A 16,821-nucleotide genomic window follows, 5' to 3' on the forward strand; every position below is an offset into this window, starting at 1 on the left:
TTTAGGCAAGCACACTCAGAAACAGCATAGTGGTGACCATGGCTGAAAGGAGAGGATGAGAGCCACTCCCATGAAAGTGCTCTAAAACGGGATTGTAGAAATGGGTGTATAGCTGCAAATTTACTGAAATAATGATCAAATTGTACACAGGGGCAAATTTTATAGTAAGTCAATTATATTTTAATAAAGCTACGGTAACTTTTATTTGTGGCTGGAAATGTGGCTTGGAGAAGGGGAAGTTGCTTGGTTTTTTTCGAGACAGGGTGTCTCTGTGGAGCTTTGGACCCTGTCCTGAAACTAGCTCTGTAGACCAGGCTGGCATCGAACTCACAGAAATCCACCTGCCTCTGCCTCCAGAGTGCTGGAATTAAAGGTATGTGCCAACGCCAGGCTCATTCTAGACCTTTTTAAGAATAAACTTACTTTATAGTCCAGTCAGGCCTTGAACTTGTGATATTCTGCCTCAGACTTCCTTATGCTAGGATTGCAGTCGCGTGGCACAGGGTCTGACGTGGATGGATATCGCTTGCACAACACAAGCTAAGTATCCAAACACTAGTAATCTCCTGTACCACCGTGGAGGCGGTGTCGGGCGGGCGAGCCACGCCCTCTGGGACGTGACCACGTGGATCACTTATCCACCAGTCAGAAGGCTGCGAGGGGCGGTAGACGGGCGAATCCTGGTTGCGCCATTGCCGCCGGAAGCTTAACTTTTTTTTTTTTTTTTTTTTTTTTTTTTTTGGAGTGAGTTGGTCTTGTTAGCTGGAAGTTGTTTCTCTGAGGGGAGGGCCCACAAAAATTTAAGGTCGCTTTCTGAAGTCTGCCTCAGTTCTGTCGGGAGCGAGATCCGTATCGACCCTAGTTTGAAGGTGGCTTCTTGCCGCTGACAGTCTCTCTTCCGGAACGAAAGCCGCGCGGACAGGCTGTTTCCGGAGGGGTTGCCCGAGACTGGTGCCCTGTTGCGCCCCGCCCCTCGCACGGCCACGTCCTACCGGAGCCGCAGGGCTGGGCCGCTGATGGTGAGGGTTGTGTGGGTCTAGTACTGAGGTGGCCTTGGGGTCGTGGACGGTGGTGGGACTGGCCGGGCGGGCAGCGCCGCGCCCAGAGAGGCATGCGCCGGTAAGACTGATGCAGGGTCCGGGGAGGGTCGCGCAGACTTTGGGGCAGCGCTAGTAAGCTCTTCCTTCTAGGGTCTCAGGCTGGAAGCCTGCCTCGCAGCTCGTGTCAGTACCGGCTTGGTAAACGCAGGGGCTCCCCCTGCACCTCATGGGATGCGGTCGGCCCTGAGAGCGTGTGCTACTGCTGCTTGGGTCAGCTTGTTTGAAGTCTTCTCCTTTTGCAGTTGATGGCGAGTGTGACATGGTGGCAAGTCGTTCAGTTCGTGGGGGGACTTATTGTTTCGGTTCTGGTGCTCAGAGGTGTTTCACGGTGCTGCTGACATGGACAGTAGAGTCAGTGACTGGAGAGAGCTAAGTGAACAGCTCACCCTTTCCACAGGCGCTTTCTGAATGTCTGTGGAAGGAGAGGCTCAGTTTGTGACAGGTCCTAGGATACAGTTGTGTTGTGGTCTCTGTTCTCACCATTTTATGTTGAAAGCATACTGACAACTCAAAATAGTTGTTGAGAGGATTAGCTTTGTTAGGTCTGAGGAAAAGGTGACTTTTGGCCCAAGGCAGGTCTCCATGATAAGAAGCTTCTGTGCAGTTGTTGAAAGTATTTCTCAGAAGAGTGAACAAGAAGTCCCAGTTGGGCGCGGTGGTGCACACCTTTAGTCCCAGCACTCAGGAGGCATAGGCAGGCAGATCTCTGTGAGTTTGAGGCCAGCCTGGTCTCTATAAAGCTAATTCCAGGAGAGCCAGGGCTCTGTTACACAGAGGAAACCCTGTCAAATAAGCAAACAAAAAAGTATAGAGACACTACGGAGAGTCATTTGTACTTCTGGGTGCTATTATGCCAGGTAATGAAAAAAGGCACAGCATGTGAGGGGTGCAAACATAAGCAGGAACCACATAAAAGTGATCTCTGTTTTAGGCTACCTAAGAGGTTTGTATTTTATTGTCAGTGGGGCATTGTAAACCATTTATAGATGCATCATGGCCTTTGCTTTTATAACCGTTTAGTAGCTCCTAGCTACATTGTACCTTAAATGAAAAGGAAAAAACTGGGTGTAGTTGCACATGCCTGAAATACCAGCTCTGGGGAAGCCAAGACAGGAAGACTTCCACTACTTTGAGGTCCAGGCTACATACTGGATTCTGTTTCAAAACCCAAAAGCCGATCGGCAAGATGGCTCAGTGTTTAAAGGTTCTAGAGTCTGACACTATGAGTTCTATGGGAACCCCATGGTGGAAGGAAAGAACCCACTATCATAAGCTGTCCTCTGACCTTCACACACCAGTGACTGTGAACACATAAACACAGACACAATTTGGCGGCGGTGGTGAAGTCTATCTACTCCTTACTCCCCAGAAAAGAGAATCATAAGAAATGAAAGTCATCTGATGATACTCAGATTTAAAAGTAGCTGGATTTGGGTAAATTGATTTTTCAAGTGAGAATATAATTTCCATTTGGCTTTTACTATCAATTTTGAACAGCTGTTGAAAGAAGAAATAATTGCACCTGTGTATTCAAGGCATGGACAGATTTTATATCTTTTTTCTTCCTTTTTTTTTTTTCTTTTTCAGATCCTATATCTTACTGTAGTCCATTCTACCAAAACTTTGTATTCATTTTCTTTCTGTTTTTGTTGATGAGAAAATAAGCTAAGTGTGGCTCAGAAATCTGTCTAACGAGACCTTACAGCCAAATGGAAGAACAGTCAGGATTTGAGGTAAACATGTTTAACTCAAAACCTGTAACTTATGTCCTTGCTGTACCTGAGGCTGAACTTTGCTTTTACTTATATAGAGTGATATTTGTTATTATTTGATGTCATCAAGCAGACATCCTCGGGAAGTCCTCTTTTGTCTTTGGTTATGCTTGTCTAATTGATGATAACCTCAGTAATAGGGTAGCTATTATTTGTAGACCAAGTTCATGGACTCTGGGGAAAGCTTGAAGACCTGTTGTATCTGAGATTGTAGTATCAATGTGTCTAGGTGAACTGCTAAAGTTGGGTATCTTTGTTCTGCCATCTAGAAATGGAAATGCATGTGGTTAAAAAAAAAAACTATAACCTAAGTGAAGTTATACAGGACTGTAATCCTAGCATTCAAAAGGTGGAACCAGGAGGATCTACCTGGGTTGGAGACTATACTGGTCTGTATATTGAGCCTTTGTCTTTAAAACAAACAAACAAACAAATCAAGATAGCTAAGATAGCTTAGTCAGTTAAGTGCTTGCTATACAAGCATGAGGACTTGACTTTGATGCTTTGTCAAAGCCTGTATAGAAAAGCCAGGTAAGGTAGTCTACATTTGTAACTCCAACACTGGGGAGGTGGAAACAGGCTCCTTGACCAGCCAGTATTGACGAACTCACGGTAAGTTAGAGATGCTGTCTCAATAAAACAAAGTGAATGTCATCTGAGGATGCACACATACATACACATTATAAAAACCTAATTGACCAAACAAATGAAAAAAAAAAGGATAACTGTAATGAGAATGAACTCTTTTTTTTTTTTTTTTTTTAAACTCACAAATGTGTGTATTACAAAAACAGCTTTTTTGTGCCTCTCCTCACCCCCACCCCAGCTGGATCGTCTTCTTCCTTGATGCTCAGAGACTTGCCCTTGTCAGCAGTCTGAGGTAATGAAACCCTGTATGACTGAGTCATGCTTACCAAAATTCAAAGGAGACCAATGGTAGACAGTAAATGTCAGTTTATTGCCCTTCATGCAGGACTGCTGTCAGAAGCCCAACTCCTGGCATGGTCCAGAAATATTGTCTGTAGAACCACTTAAGGAGTAGCTAGCTGATTTTGAACAGGAGCCATCTAAGCGAGTTAATCAGTCAGTTGTAGTTGGGATCCCCTGTTCTAGAGGTCTGTACTATTCCTTCTCTGAAAGGAGGAAGGACTGCATGGGAATCATGTGTCTTACTTAGCACAAAATCAGAGTAAAGGGAATAAAGAGGGGAATATGTGATGATCTCTAGCTTGTGACAGCCTGGTACATCTGCTGTCAAATTTACATCATCAGCGGAACTAATGTCTGTCTTTATGAATAGTCTCACTGTTTCTTAGCTGTCCTCCTTTTTGTATTTGTCATATTCTATACCTATACTAGTCATTTGCTATGTTGATAAGTTGAACTGACCATATCAGTGGTGGGTTCCCTCATCACAGGTGGTCATCAGTCACAGAAGACAGATGGATTCAAAGGACATGTGTGCAGTGACAGGTGTCAGTATGCTATCCCTACTATCAAGTCAGCATCACACCTTGTGTGTGAAGTTTCTTCCCTGTAAATCCTCGCTGTGAATTTTGATTTTGTTTTGTTTTGTTTTTGAGAAAGGGTCTCAACTTGTAGCCCAGGAATGTTTGAAACTCACTATGGAGTCTAGATTGACCTCAGACTCCAAGATCCACCTGATAACCTCTTGAGTACGAAGACGTATGCCACCACACTTGGCTCAAGTGTGCTTTGTAAGCTCAGGATGTAGGTTATTTTGCCATGAAATATGTTAAGCATAGCACAGAAAGAATAATAGGGAACTTATTCTGAAGAACATAGATACCAATATTCCTAAGTATGCCTGGAAACTCATATTTAAATCTTACCTTTTGATAAGGAAATGACTTAGCAAAATCATCAGCACACCTCAGAGTTGATAACTAATTGCCAGATTCAAGGTGAAGTTGTATTTTCCTAAACTTAGTCTACCGTAGTGGGTCAGAAAACTACTGATTCTCCTAATAGGGAAGGGTAGATGGTCACCTGCCGTAAGATCCCTCTCTGCCTATTTTCTAAGTTAGCTACCTTTCTATGTGTGTCCTTGAATCTCCCTTCTGGATCTCCCCATCTAGCATACTGTCATCTCATCCTTTTGGCAACCTGAGCTGTATAACTTACAGAGGGGGAATTTCCTTTGGGCTTGGGCATGGCCATTGCAGGTGTTTTATGAGCAGCCACGTCTGTCTAGTTTATAAGCTGTTGACCACAAATAGCTATTTAAATCAGATTAAATGTAAATAAAATTTAAAGTTCAGTTTCTCAGCACACGCTCAACTACAACAGATTACAAGCTCTTTAAAACCTTGAAAAATCATTTGTGGTAGAACTTCCTGTAAATGACACCAGGAGCGACACCCAGTTCCTTATGGCTAAGGTGTGGCTGGTTTGATATTTTACCCTCAAGACCTAGGATGTTGTTGGTGTTCAAGGATGGTTTGTGGCATGGAAATCTGTGTTTGTTTTCTATACAAGTTGGGAGCCTTGTAACTGTTACTTGAAATCTAACAAATTATGTTTCATAATAGATTTTTTTCTTCCCCTTATCAGGAATCATGATATTACTTGGATTGACTTCAAGCCATACATGAGACATTAACCTTATGCTGAAAATGGAAAACAGAGTAGGATCCTTCCTAGAAGCTCTGGGCTGTTGCTGATGGCAGAAACCAAACTTACTACAGAGTCACTTCTCGCTCCTCAGAGTCTTCTTAGTCTGGATTGCCCTGACCATGGATGGTGCACCAGCGGAAGACAAGTCTAGCAATGATATTTCATCTTGCCCTGAAGCCTCACTGGAGTCATTGGACTCACTGGCCCTACTTCCTGACCAACCAAACAAAGTTCAGAGTAAGTCAACAGGTCATTCTTTTTAGGCCCTAGCATTTAATTTTCAAGAAGATGTGATCAGCCTGTGTTTTGGAGGGGGGCGGGGGAGCGTGAACTTTCATTTTCTGAGTGTTTTAGTTATCTTATAAATATTTTCATTTGGTCCTAACTTTAGATCAAGCATAGTCTATAGTTAACAGAATAGGAGCCACTTGGATATGTACCATGGTCAACAGTAGAGCTGCTTCCTGAAGGCTTCTGTGGGTCTTCACTGGTGAATTATTATTAGTGCTTGAAATTCTATCTTTCTGGTTGATTGGGTGCCAGAGTTCTAATAACTGGAACTGAGTGGTCTAGGATTCCTGAATCATGTTTCTCTGTTAGCTGCTGGGTTGTTTGACAGTTGATTCCCAGACCCGATGCAATCAAGAACTAGGAATGCACTATGCACTTTAAAAAGATAGATTATTATGTACTAGTTCTCTAACAGAAATTACACTGCAGGTCTTTTAAAATGATGTTCAAGAAGTTAGTGTGCAGTGGGTGAGGCAGGTACTGGTATTCATACCTGAGAATGGATTCTTGCATGGAACCACATCTTAGATCTACCACTAAGGAAGATTCATGGAGCCTATGTATAGGGTAGTTGTGAGGATTAAAAGGAGTGATGTATATAATGTGCCAAAAATGCTGGAATGTAGCTCAGTGATAGAATATTTTCCTGACATGTGTGAAGACCTGATTCAATACCTACTGCCTAGTGAACATCCAGTAAGTGGATGCAGCCATTTCTGTCTTCTATCCATCGTGATAATTTTGTTTTGGAAACAAAGTCTTCATACATATTGGATCTTGTTGCTTTTAGATTTTGTTTAAGGTGTAGTATGTTGTTCAAAACTCATTTTGTTTAACAGTCTACACATCAGAAAGTGGTGTTAGCCATTTGTAACTTGTATCTGAAATGCAGAATACCTGCACCCTTTAATAAAGGGTGACAGTGTGGGGCCATAATCCTTGTTCCCTTTAGCAAAGGACACCTTTAGTAAAGCTGGCAGTGTGGGGCCATCTGTGTCTTATAGCAAACATGTCTTGGTCATTGATGATTTCATTTTCAAGGAGGCATGCCAGTGAGTAGCAGGAACTTTTTTTAAAAAAGATTTTATTTATCATGTATACAGTGTTCTGCCTGCATATATGCTTTTATACCAGAAGAGGACACCAGATCTCATTATAAATTGTTGTAAGCCACCCTGTGATTGCTGGGAATTGAACTCAGGACCTCTATGACACAGTCAGTGCTCTTAACCTCTGAGCCATTTCTTCAGCCCCCAAGAAGCAAGAACTTTAATTTGTAAATAACAACCCTGCTTTTTTGGCATGAGCAAAAAAATAAAATAAGTAGAAGAAGAAGGGGGTGTGGAGGTGTGGAATTTCCAGCATGCCCTCTGGATAGTTCTTGGTACTATTGATATTAGTGTCTGTGAGATCTTAGGTCACTGAGCCTGGCAATTCCTTAGGATAGACTCTCCCTTCTTCCTTAGTGATAAATGGTTTACCCACTAGGGGAAGGCAGAAGAAAATCTAAATTTGACTTAATTTTGAAGTCTTTATCTTTTGAGGAAGAACTGTGTTTTGGTTCTTTGTACAATAATGGTGGTACGTGAGGCTGGGTTTGGGTCATGAGCAGAGTCCTTATGGGTAAACTTAGGTTATAGTGTTTTTAAGGTACAGTCTCTTAGGGCCCAGGCCTTCCTAAAATCTCCTGTATATCTCATATATATAAATCATGATCTCTTGACCTTCCTGCTTGTATGTCCCAAGTGCTGGGATTATAGGCATGAATAGCCACACCTGGTTTGTGAATAGAGTTTTTATAATACCTAATCCTTACTCATCACTTTTGCAGAATTACTCTGATGTGATTATGTACCTCTTTGGAAGAGAACATATTCTGAATTTACTTTGAAACCAGTGCATGAAAATGTAAGCGTGGGCTCTGGTTAGCCCTGCTGTCACCTGTATGTGTTTGAAAAATTCTCAGCTTTGTTTTAAGCCTCTGCCTGCCTCCACACACACACACTTAAAAAAATAGACTTTCAAAGATTTTTAAATTTTGTTTTCTAACATAAGTAGGAAGGAAACATGAGTTACATACCACAGTCATAATATGGAGGTGAGGCTAACTTCAGGTGAGGACATGAGACTTTGCCCCAAGTCTCCCTGCCCCATGACAGGTATGGAACCTATTTCCTGAGAGTCAGAGAAGACACACTTGTAAAATGTGGATAAGCTGTGCTCATAGGATTTACATATAGCCATATGTCTGGAAATGACCTAACCTTTTTCAAATGCAGTCTAACACACTTTTACCTCTCTTTCCAGGTGCCAATATTGAGGAAAACAACAGAATTTTTAGGGAAGGAGGAAGTCCAGATAGATCCAGCCAGGAGGCCCTTTGTCAGAATGGGCAGTTCCCAGACCCTCCGTTGTCTCTTGATCCCACAGCAAGCACAGTGGGACCTGATGGCTCTGCAGGTGTGGATGGTTTCCATGACAACCTAAGGAAGTCTCAGGGAACTAGTGCTGAGGGCAGTGTTAGAAAAGAAGCTTTGCAGTCTCTCAGACTCAGTCTTCCCATGCAAGAAACGCAACTGTGTAAGCATCCATTCCCTCTGGACTCTTACCACCCCTTGCTATCAACATCTTCTACTTGGAATCAGTGCCTGACTGCTCCTGTGTGAGCAGTCCTGACTTGTCCTGTCTTATCTTAGTACTCAATGCAGGCGACAGAAGGATGCATCTTAATGGTGTAGTTTCCCTTTAAAGAGTGCAAGTACATCTGGGTGTTGGAACTTTCTTCCATCCAATACTAGCAACAGTCAGATTTCCTGACAAAGACACCTCATATGTCATTCTTCATGGGTAGCTAACAAACAGGCAAGAGTTTTCTCTTAAGTCGGTAAACCATATTCTCACAAGATCCTTTGCATGTTTATATAAACATACCCACATTTTTCATCACTGTCTTTAAAAGTGAAGTTTATGTACCTGTAATTAGCCACTTGTGAAATGCTAAGGCAGGAAGATTGAAAGTTGAGGCCAGCCCAGCAACTTAGCAAGGCCCCTGTAATCAAAGAAAACAAAAGGAATTTTAGGGGCTAGAGAGATGGCTCAGCAGTTAAGAGCATTTATTACTCTTGCAGAGTTGGTTCCCAGCACCCACATCAGTAACCCCAGCCCCAGGGCATCTGATGCCCTCTTTTTACATCTGTGGTTATCTTCACTCAGACAGACAGACAGACACACACACACACTTAAAAATAAAACTTTTTTAAAGGTAATTTTAAAATGGGATTCTATTGTTTAAATAATTTTACAAGATTAAAGCATTTCATTTTATTTTGTGGCTCCCCCACTACCCACGGAAATTTGTGTTGGCAGCTCCCTGTTACCTGATGTATTTCTTTTACTTTTAATGAGATGGAATTTCTCTGTATGGTCCTGGCTTTCCTAGAGCTTGTTCTGTAGACCAGGCTGGCCTTAACTAACAGATTCACCTGCCTCTGCCTCCCCAGTGCTGGGATTAAAGAAGGCGTGTGCCACCAACGTCCGGCTCCTGATACATTCTAATGCTTGTCCATAATAGGCAGTATAACAGCTACAATCTTGGTACATGTGTCTTTGGGCCATTAAGCTTGCTTCTCTGTGAATCAAGCAGGTCATTAATATTTTGTTAGTAACTAGTGAAGACACTTTCCCCCAACTACAGTATATAGACTGTAACGAGTACGGTTTTTCCACCCGCCGCCTGGTCTTGTCCTGCCGCCGCGCCAGCCCCAGTTAACACACAGAGACTCTGTATTTGATATTATGCTGTTGGCCAGGTGCTAGTTTCTTATCGGCTAGCTCTATCTTAATTATTAACCCATTTCTATGTATTTCCATGTGGTCTTACCGAGAGCAGAGGAATGGTGGTTCTATTCTCTCCAGGCTCTCCATCCTGACTCTTCCTTACTACTTCCTCTTCCTCCTTGTCTCCTAGTCCCTCCTATCTTCCTTTCCTATTGCTTTATTTATTAACCAGTCTGAGAAACATATACAGAATGACATCTCCCATCAATAGACTTTTTTTTTTTTTGGTGGATAAAGAAGCAAAGCCTGATGACCTGAATTTGAGTCTCTGGGTTCCATGTAAAGATAGAAGGGGAGAACTAACTCTACAAAGTTGTCCTATGACCTCCTCATTCATGACATAGCATATACTTGCCCATACACATAGAAAATAAAAATAATTAATTCAAGAAATTTAGGATGTGACTAGATGACTCAATTGGTAAAGGCATTTGCCATTAATCCCATGGATCTGAGGTCAATTCCCAGGACCCACATTATGGAAAGAGAAATGACTCTTGCAAGTTGTCCCCTCACCTTACAAGCATGCTCTGGAATTTGTATGTTCCCAGGGCTCAGATAGGTAGGTAGGTAGATAGACAGATAGAATTATGCATTCTTAATAAATAAATATATTCATGTATTTTAAAGATGAACTTACATATTTGATCTTACTTGCCCAGATGTAAGGAGTTTACACCTTGCTAATGACAATGTATGGATCTGTTCTTATAGAGCTCTGTCTCAAACAGCTTGTCATGGAGCTTTAGTGTTTTTTAAACCCAGGTATGCTTACTGATTTGTGGCATCTGTGCAATGACCATAACCTTTGAATTTGTCATGCATATGGCCAACCCACTTGAATGACAGTAGCTTCTGTGAAAAGTCAGGGCACAGATTGCTAACCACAGTGAATTTGGTAGCTGTCTATAATTTAAAGATTTTTTTAATGCTCTTTTTAAAACTGTTGCTACTTCAGAATCCATGTCTGAAGAGGGTGATATATGTAAAAGATAGTGAAATTATGCATTTGTCCTCTTTTTTGACCTTTTAGTTCTCTGCTGATGTTTCACAGACACATCTTCTGGTTATTAGTATTAAAACCATAAACCCAGCCCTGGTGGCTGTCTTGGGTTTGCAACTGCAATAACTTTAGGTCACCTGCTCCCCAACAGGTTGAGTTTTAACTATTTTAAATCATTTTTTTTTTTTTTTTTTTTTTTTTTTTTTTTGGTTTAAAAGTTTCCATTTGTGCTTACTATCCTTGAATATGAGTTTTAGATTGAGCTCATTTGTTAGGAAACCAATGTAGCCCTCTCTTTGCCCTCAAAGACAGAGCCTTGATTTTATTTATTAAATAATGTTTGAATAAATATAGTTAATATGCTCTTGGTTTTTATATGGTGTTATGTTTTGTTACTGTAGCAATTGAGATAATATATGAATGTAATTTCATAAGAAAATATATCTTTTGTTATGAGAAGAGGCCCATTGTGGCACTTGTAAGGCAGATTTTATCTGTATTCAGTGGCTGTGGCTCTCAGTTTTCTCTAGGTCTGGAAATTGTCATGAAGTGCAGGTGGCTGTGTGTGGTTTACAAGATAAAACATACTGGTGATTAAATTTAAAACAACCAATCTGTGAATACCAACTTAACTCTCTGTACCCTGCTCCCTATCAGCCTCTCAATGGTCATTTCCCTTGCAGGCTCCACTGCCTCTTCATTGCCCTTGGAAGAGGAGGAGCAGGTCCGACTGCAGGCACGAAAGCGCCTGGAAGAACAACTGATACAGTACCGAGTAAAGCGCCATCGGGAGAGGGTGAGTCTCTTGGATTGGAGTCTGGGCTGTGTGCTGTTTCCTCTGCGTGAGTTCTGAGCAAGTCTGCTCCTAAACATAGTGTCCTTGTTTACCTCGATTGTCAGTCCAGTCTGAGTTGTCTAGTTTCTCCATCTCTCACTCCTTCCCTGTGTGTCCTTTTCTAGCAGTTAGTGCTCACATGTATATAACTGCAGCCTTTGGGATGTTCATTATTCTCACCTGTGTCCCTACCCTGGGATTACATTAATTTGGTAGAATGACAGGATTGAAATTTTCCTGTAAGAGAAAGTTATGCTGGATAGATGGCTCGGTGATTAACAGCACTTGTTGCTCTTTCAGAGGACCTGGGTTTGATTTCCAGCATCCACATGCTGGTTCACAATCCTCTGTAAGTCCAGATCCAAGGCATACAACAGCCTCTTCTGGCCTTCAAGGACATCAGGCATGCACATGGTTCACAGATATACATATAGGCAAAATACATACATACATAAAATTAAATATATATATTTCGAAACAGGGTTTCCATGTGTAACTTTGGAGCTTGTCCAGGAACTAGCTCTTGTAGACCAGGCTGGTCTTAGACTCACAAAGATCCACCTGCCTTTGCCTTCCAAGTTCTGGGATTAAAGGCATGCCTCACCACGGCCCAGGTAAAATAAGAATAATTTTTAAAGAAAGTAATATTGACATACATAGCTGGAGTTTTTCCTTTATCCCAAATTTTACTTGGGCCATTGTAGAATTTCTAGTTAGTATAGTGATGTAAGAGACACTAACAAACAGGAGAATTGGTGTTATTTGCAGGTTGATGATGTCTTAGAAGACTGAAAAGACAACTGAAAACCATTATTAGGTATAATTTGGCTTTAGAAAATTATCTGTTTATTATTATAGTTATTTAATGGGAAAACCATTAATTATCATTCCATGATCACTTGGAAAAGATAACTTGCAACAAAAATAAAAATGATAAAAAAGCTGGGAATTAAAATGATAATAAACAATGTTTAAAATGGAGCAAGAGTTTCACCTAGATAGTTGTTGTGTCACAGTTATCCTGGTACCAAGATGGAGGCAAGGTGAATCACAAGGTTCTTGATCATCTGTCAACATCCTCCTCACCCCACAAGAAAGAGTACCATTTGTCTTTGCTGAGGAATGTGTAAGCAGTAAAGATGCTCATTACCTTTTGAATAATTTCAAAACTAAAATATTTTCTAAACTAAAAGTAGACCTAATTTATCAGAACTTTAAAAAAATGTTTTTTTCTGATTCTGAGAAACTAACCAGGATGATAGTCAGGAAAAGTTTTGCCAAGAAAGTTAGATGTTACTTTAAAATGTTTTCAAGTGATGGACATTAAAGGGTGTGCTTCAGGCTCAGGGATGGTCAAGTCTGGTTATTCGATGCAACTTGAGTGGTGAGAAACGGAATTAGAAGATCTGCTGCAACCCCCAACATTCTAAGGGTCTAGTAGACTGCCGTTAGTAGAAAGAATGTTCATGCTTTCTGGATGACAGTTTTAGAATACTGCTTACTAATTTTTTTTATCTTTCTTTCTTATTTATTTTATGTACATTGGTGTTTTGCCCGCATGTATGTCTGTGTAAGGATGTCAGATCTTGGAGTTACAGACAGTTATTAGCTGTCATGTGGGTGCTGGGGATTGAACCCGGGTCCTCTGGAAGGGCAGTAAGTGCTCTTAACCACCGAGCCATCTCTCCAGCCCACTCTGCTGGCTAATCTTAATCATATTTTTATGCTTCTGTTTTCTTCTCAGTCCAGTCAACCTGCAACAAAAATGAAACTTTTTAGTACACTTGATCCTGAGCTCATGTTAAATCCAGAAAACTTGCCAAGAGCCAGTACTGTAGCTGTGACAAAAGAGTATTCCTTCCTTCGCACCAGTGTTCCTCGAGGGCCCAAGGTAGGCAGCTTAGGGCTGCTGGCACATTCTAAGGAGAAAAAGAGTTCCAAATCAAGCAAGATTCGGTCTCTGGCTGACTATAGAACTGAAGATTCAAGTGACTCTAGTGGCCTTGGTTCCACTGCTGATACTGTTGGAGGTTCCCTGAAACAGAGTAGAAGCAGCACTTCAGTTGTGTCTGAGGTTAGTCCATCATCTGAGACTGATAATCGTGTAGAGAGTGCCTCACTGGCTGGGGATAGTGTGTCGGAAGCTGATGGAAATGAAAGTGACAGCTCCTCACACAGCAGCTTCTCTGCAAGAAGGGCCTGTGGTGTCCTGGCTAATGTGGGCATGACTGGAGCAGCTTATATGGTTGATGGCCAGGAGATTTCTGCTGAGGCCCTGGGCCAATTTCCTTCAATTAAGGATGTACTACAGGCTGCAGCAGCCCACCACCAGGATCAGAACCAGGAAGTCAATGGGGAAGTACAGAGCCGCAGAGACAGCATCTGTAGCAGGTAAAATAGCATGTGTTTTTTGCTAATGCACCTCAATCTTTACCTTAACTTTTCACCTACACTGAACTCTGTCACTTTATAAGTAGAGTCAGCTCTAAACCACTTGTGTAGAACAAAAAGCATCCATCTTCTCATGTTATGTAGATCTATCTCTTTAAGATATCCCAGGTGCTTACAAACTGCTGTTTCTAGAGCATGTTCTTTCGGGAGGCATGGGCATAAGATTCAATTCACTGCTTAAGGGTTTTTGAAATCTGGGAGAAAGCTGGGTGTTAGTGGTACATGTGTATGATTCAAGCACTTAGGGGACGAGATTAGTTAAGTTCAGGGTCAGTCTAGACCACATAGGGAGTTTCAGGTCACAGAGGACCTGGGTATTTCCTACATAATAGAAGGACTCTTATCTATAAAAAGGAAAAAAAAAAAAAAAGATCCAAAAAACTGGAGGAGTAGAAGGGGTATGTAGAAATTGGACAATATGAGGAGGGATAAAGGGCTAACAGCTATTATGTTCTCATCTCTTGACTTTCTACTTCTAACCCCTAGTGTGTCCATGGAGAGCTCTCTTGCTGAAACACAGGATGAAATGCTGCAGGTTCTTAAAGAAAAAATGAGACTTGAAGGACAGCTGGAAGCTTTGTCATTAGAAGCCACTCAGGTAATGGATGTTGCTTTAAAAAGCCAAATCTGTATATCTTTGCTGTGCGTAATTTTATAGAGCTCCTTAAGTGTAATTCGTCAGCCATGTTGTTCATGCTACTCATTTTTGTTTGCAGGGTGTGTTGGTCTCATACATAAGTTGTGTTGGTTGATTTATGACTCATTCTTTCCCTTTGTCTCCATCAGAATTTGCCAAGAACATGTCCTAAATAGGTATGAGAGTCTGTGATAGTTAATTTCTCCTATGGCTTTACATTTCTCTGATAGAGTAAAAAGTTTCATTTTGTCCCCATTGTACTTTTTGCAATGATTTCTGCATTTACTTTTTAATAGCTTTTTTTTTTTTTAATTCTTAAAGATTATTGTATTTACTTATTTGTGTTTGTGTGTGTGGTAGGGGTAGATGTGCACATACTGTGACGTGTGTGGAGGTTAGACAACTTGCAGGAGTGGTTTGTTCTTTATACCATATGGGTTTGGGGAATCAAACTGAGGGCATCATTCTTGGAAGCAAGTGACTTTTCCTGCTGAGCTGTCTTGCTAGTCCAGGATCTGCTTTGTCTGATAATAATTCCACTATATTTTGTTTTCATTATTGGGGTGGGGGGGTTCTGGAGAAATGGACCAGTGGTTAAGAAAACTTACTGCTCTTCCAGAGGACCCAAGATTGTTTCGTAGAATCTATTATAACTAGTGGCTCACAGTTGCCACTCGTGTATACTCTTTTGTCCTTTGTGGATACTCATATGTATACACACATACACATACATAACATTAATTTTTTTAAAAATGATTTTTCATTCCTTAATTTTCAGGTTTACTCTTTTAAGTGAAACTTTATCTATTATTTTGAGACAATTCTCATGTAGCCTAGGCTGGCTTTTAACTTGCTATGGAGCTAAGGATAACCTTGAACTCTTTATTCTCATGTCTGTCCCTCTCAATGGCTTGGATTACAAGCTTTTGCCACCATGCCTGGCTTATTTTATATGTGTGTTTTGTTTTTTCAAGACAGGGTTTCTCTGTGTAGCCCTACCTGCCCTGAAACTTACTCTGTAGACCAAACTGGCCTCCAACTCATCTCGAACTCACAGAGATCCACCTGCTTCTGCCTCCTGAGTGCTGAGATCAAAGTTGTGCACCACCACTGCCTGGCTTACTTTTTTCTCAATAGCAGAACTAGTCTTTTATTTTTCTGTCAACAGTTTAGAGTCTATTAAGGGGAATTCAGCTATGTACTTTGTTAGGTAGATCATACATACACATACTGAGACAGCTAGAGGCTTGTCCTGAGGCTATGAACATATACCACAGTGTGAGAAGCCATGTGTGGTAAGATTAAATTGCTTTGCTAAGTACATGTGTCATTCTTAAAAATTCCTTAGGCATAAGCCAATTAGTTTAGTTCTCCATAAAACAGTCTTTAAAAGTGATTTTTAGAGGTTTTAAGAGTAATTTTGGGGGAGGACTAGAAACATGGCTCAGCAGTTAAGAGCACTGACTGTTCTTCTAGAGGACCCAGGTTCAAGTCCCAGCGCAGCTCACAACTGTATGTAACTCCAAAATCTGACACTCACATAGACATACATGCGGGCAAAATACCAATGCAAATGAAATTTTAAAAAGTAATTTTTGTTGTACACAGTTTTCTGTACTAATTCAGAATGTCACTGCTTCATCATTTACATTTATGCTTCCTATGTATATTCAATGCTTAGGTTGTGTAAGCATCTTCACTTGGTTTGTTTTCTAATGCTACTGTGAAGTAGGTCCTGTTAAACTCGAGCTACCTGGATCTCTGGCAGTTATACTTGCTCTAAATTCCTCTTGACCTGAGGTACAGATCAGGGTTACAGCACTTGCCTAGTACACATTAGTACCTGGGGTTAGTCCCTAGAACTGCAAATAAATAAAATCTTGGTGAATTTTATTGATTTAGTTCAGTTTTGTGTTTTGTTTGTTGAACATGTTGTCTTCACAATTTTCTTTCTTTCTTTTCTTTTCTTTTTGAAACAGAGTTCTCTATGTAGCTTTGGAGTCTGTCCTGGAACTAGCTCTTTTAGACCAGGCTGGCCTCTAACTCACAGAAATCATCCACCTGCCTCTGCCTATTGGGTGCTGGGATTAAAGGCGTGCACTGCCACCACCTGGCCCCAATTTTCTTTAGTGTGTTGAGTTCCCATACATACTCTTAGACTTGGGGTGTGATCAGGGTGTGCTGGTGGATGGGTCTTTGTCTTTCATTGGTCTTTTTAATTAAGGCCCCTTTTGTGGTGCTAGGGTTTAAATTCTGGT

At 41.2% G+C, this 16,821-nt stretch overlaps 1 protein-coding gene across 4 annotated transcripts in view; it reads left to right on the forward strand.

Annotated features, from left to right (window-relative positions):
• The first annotated feature begins 754 nt into the window (after positions 1-754).
• The window catches only part of Golga3 (golgin A3), a 40,915-nt gene continuing 24,848 nt past the window's right edge, over positions 755-16,821 (forward strand). The window contains exons 1-7 of one of the 4 annotated variants that reach the window (XM_051176384.1): positions 2,745-2,833; positions 3,699-3,752; positions 5,447-5,746; positions 8,108-8,380; positions 11,324-11,436; positions 13,220-13,866; positions 14,413-14,524. In XM_051176384.1, the coding sequence (XP_051032341.1) occupies positions 5,629-5,746; positions 8,108-8,380; positions 11,324-11,436; positions 13,220-13,866; positions 14,413-14,524 (1,263 nt within the window). In that variant the 5' untranslated portion in view covers positions 2,745-2,833; positions 3,699-3,752; positions 5,447-5,628. Of the gene's footprint in view, positions 1,020-1,050; positions 1,120-2,744; positions 2,834-3,698; positions 3,753-5,446; positions 5,747-8,107; positions 8,381-11,323; positions 11,437-13,219; positions 13,867-14,412; positions 14,525-16,821 lie in introns of those variants that run through there. The other 3 variants (XM_051176382.1, XM_051176385.1, XM_051176383.1) reach the window with 3 other exon arrangements.

The sequence above is a fragment of the Phodopus roborovskii genome, unplaced genomic scaffold (genome assembly GCF_943737965.1).
Source record: "Phodopus roborovskii unplaced genomic scaffold, PHOROB, whole genome shotgun sequence".
Lineage (NCBI taxonomy): Eukaryota > Metazoa > Chordata > Mammalia > Rodentia > Cricetidae > Phodopus > Phodopus roborovskii.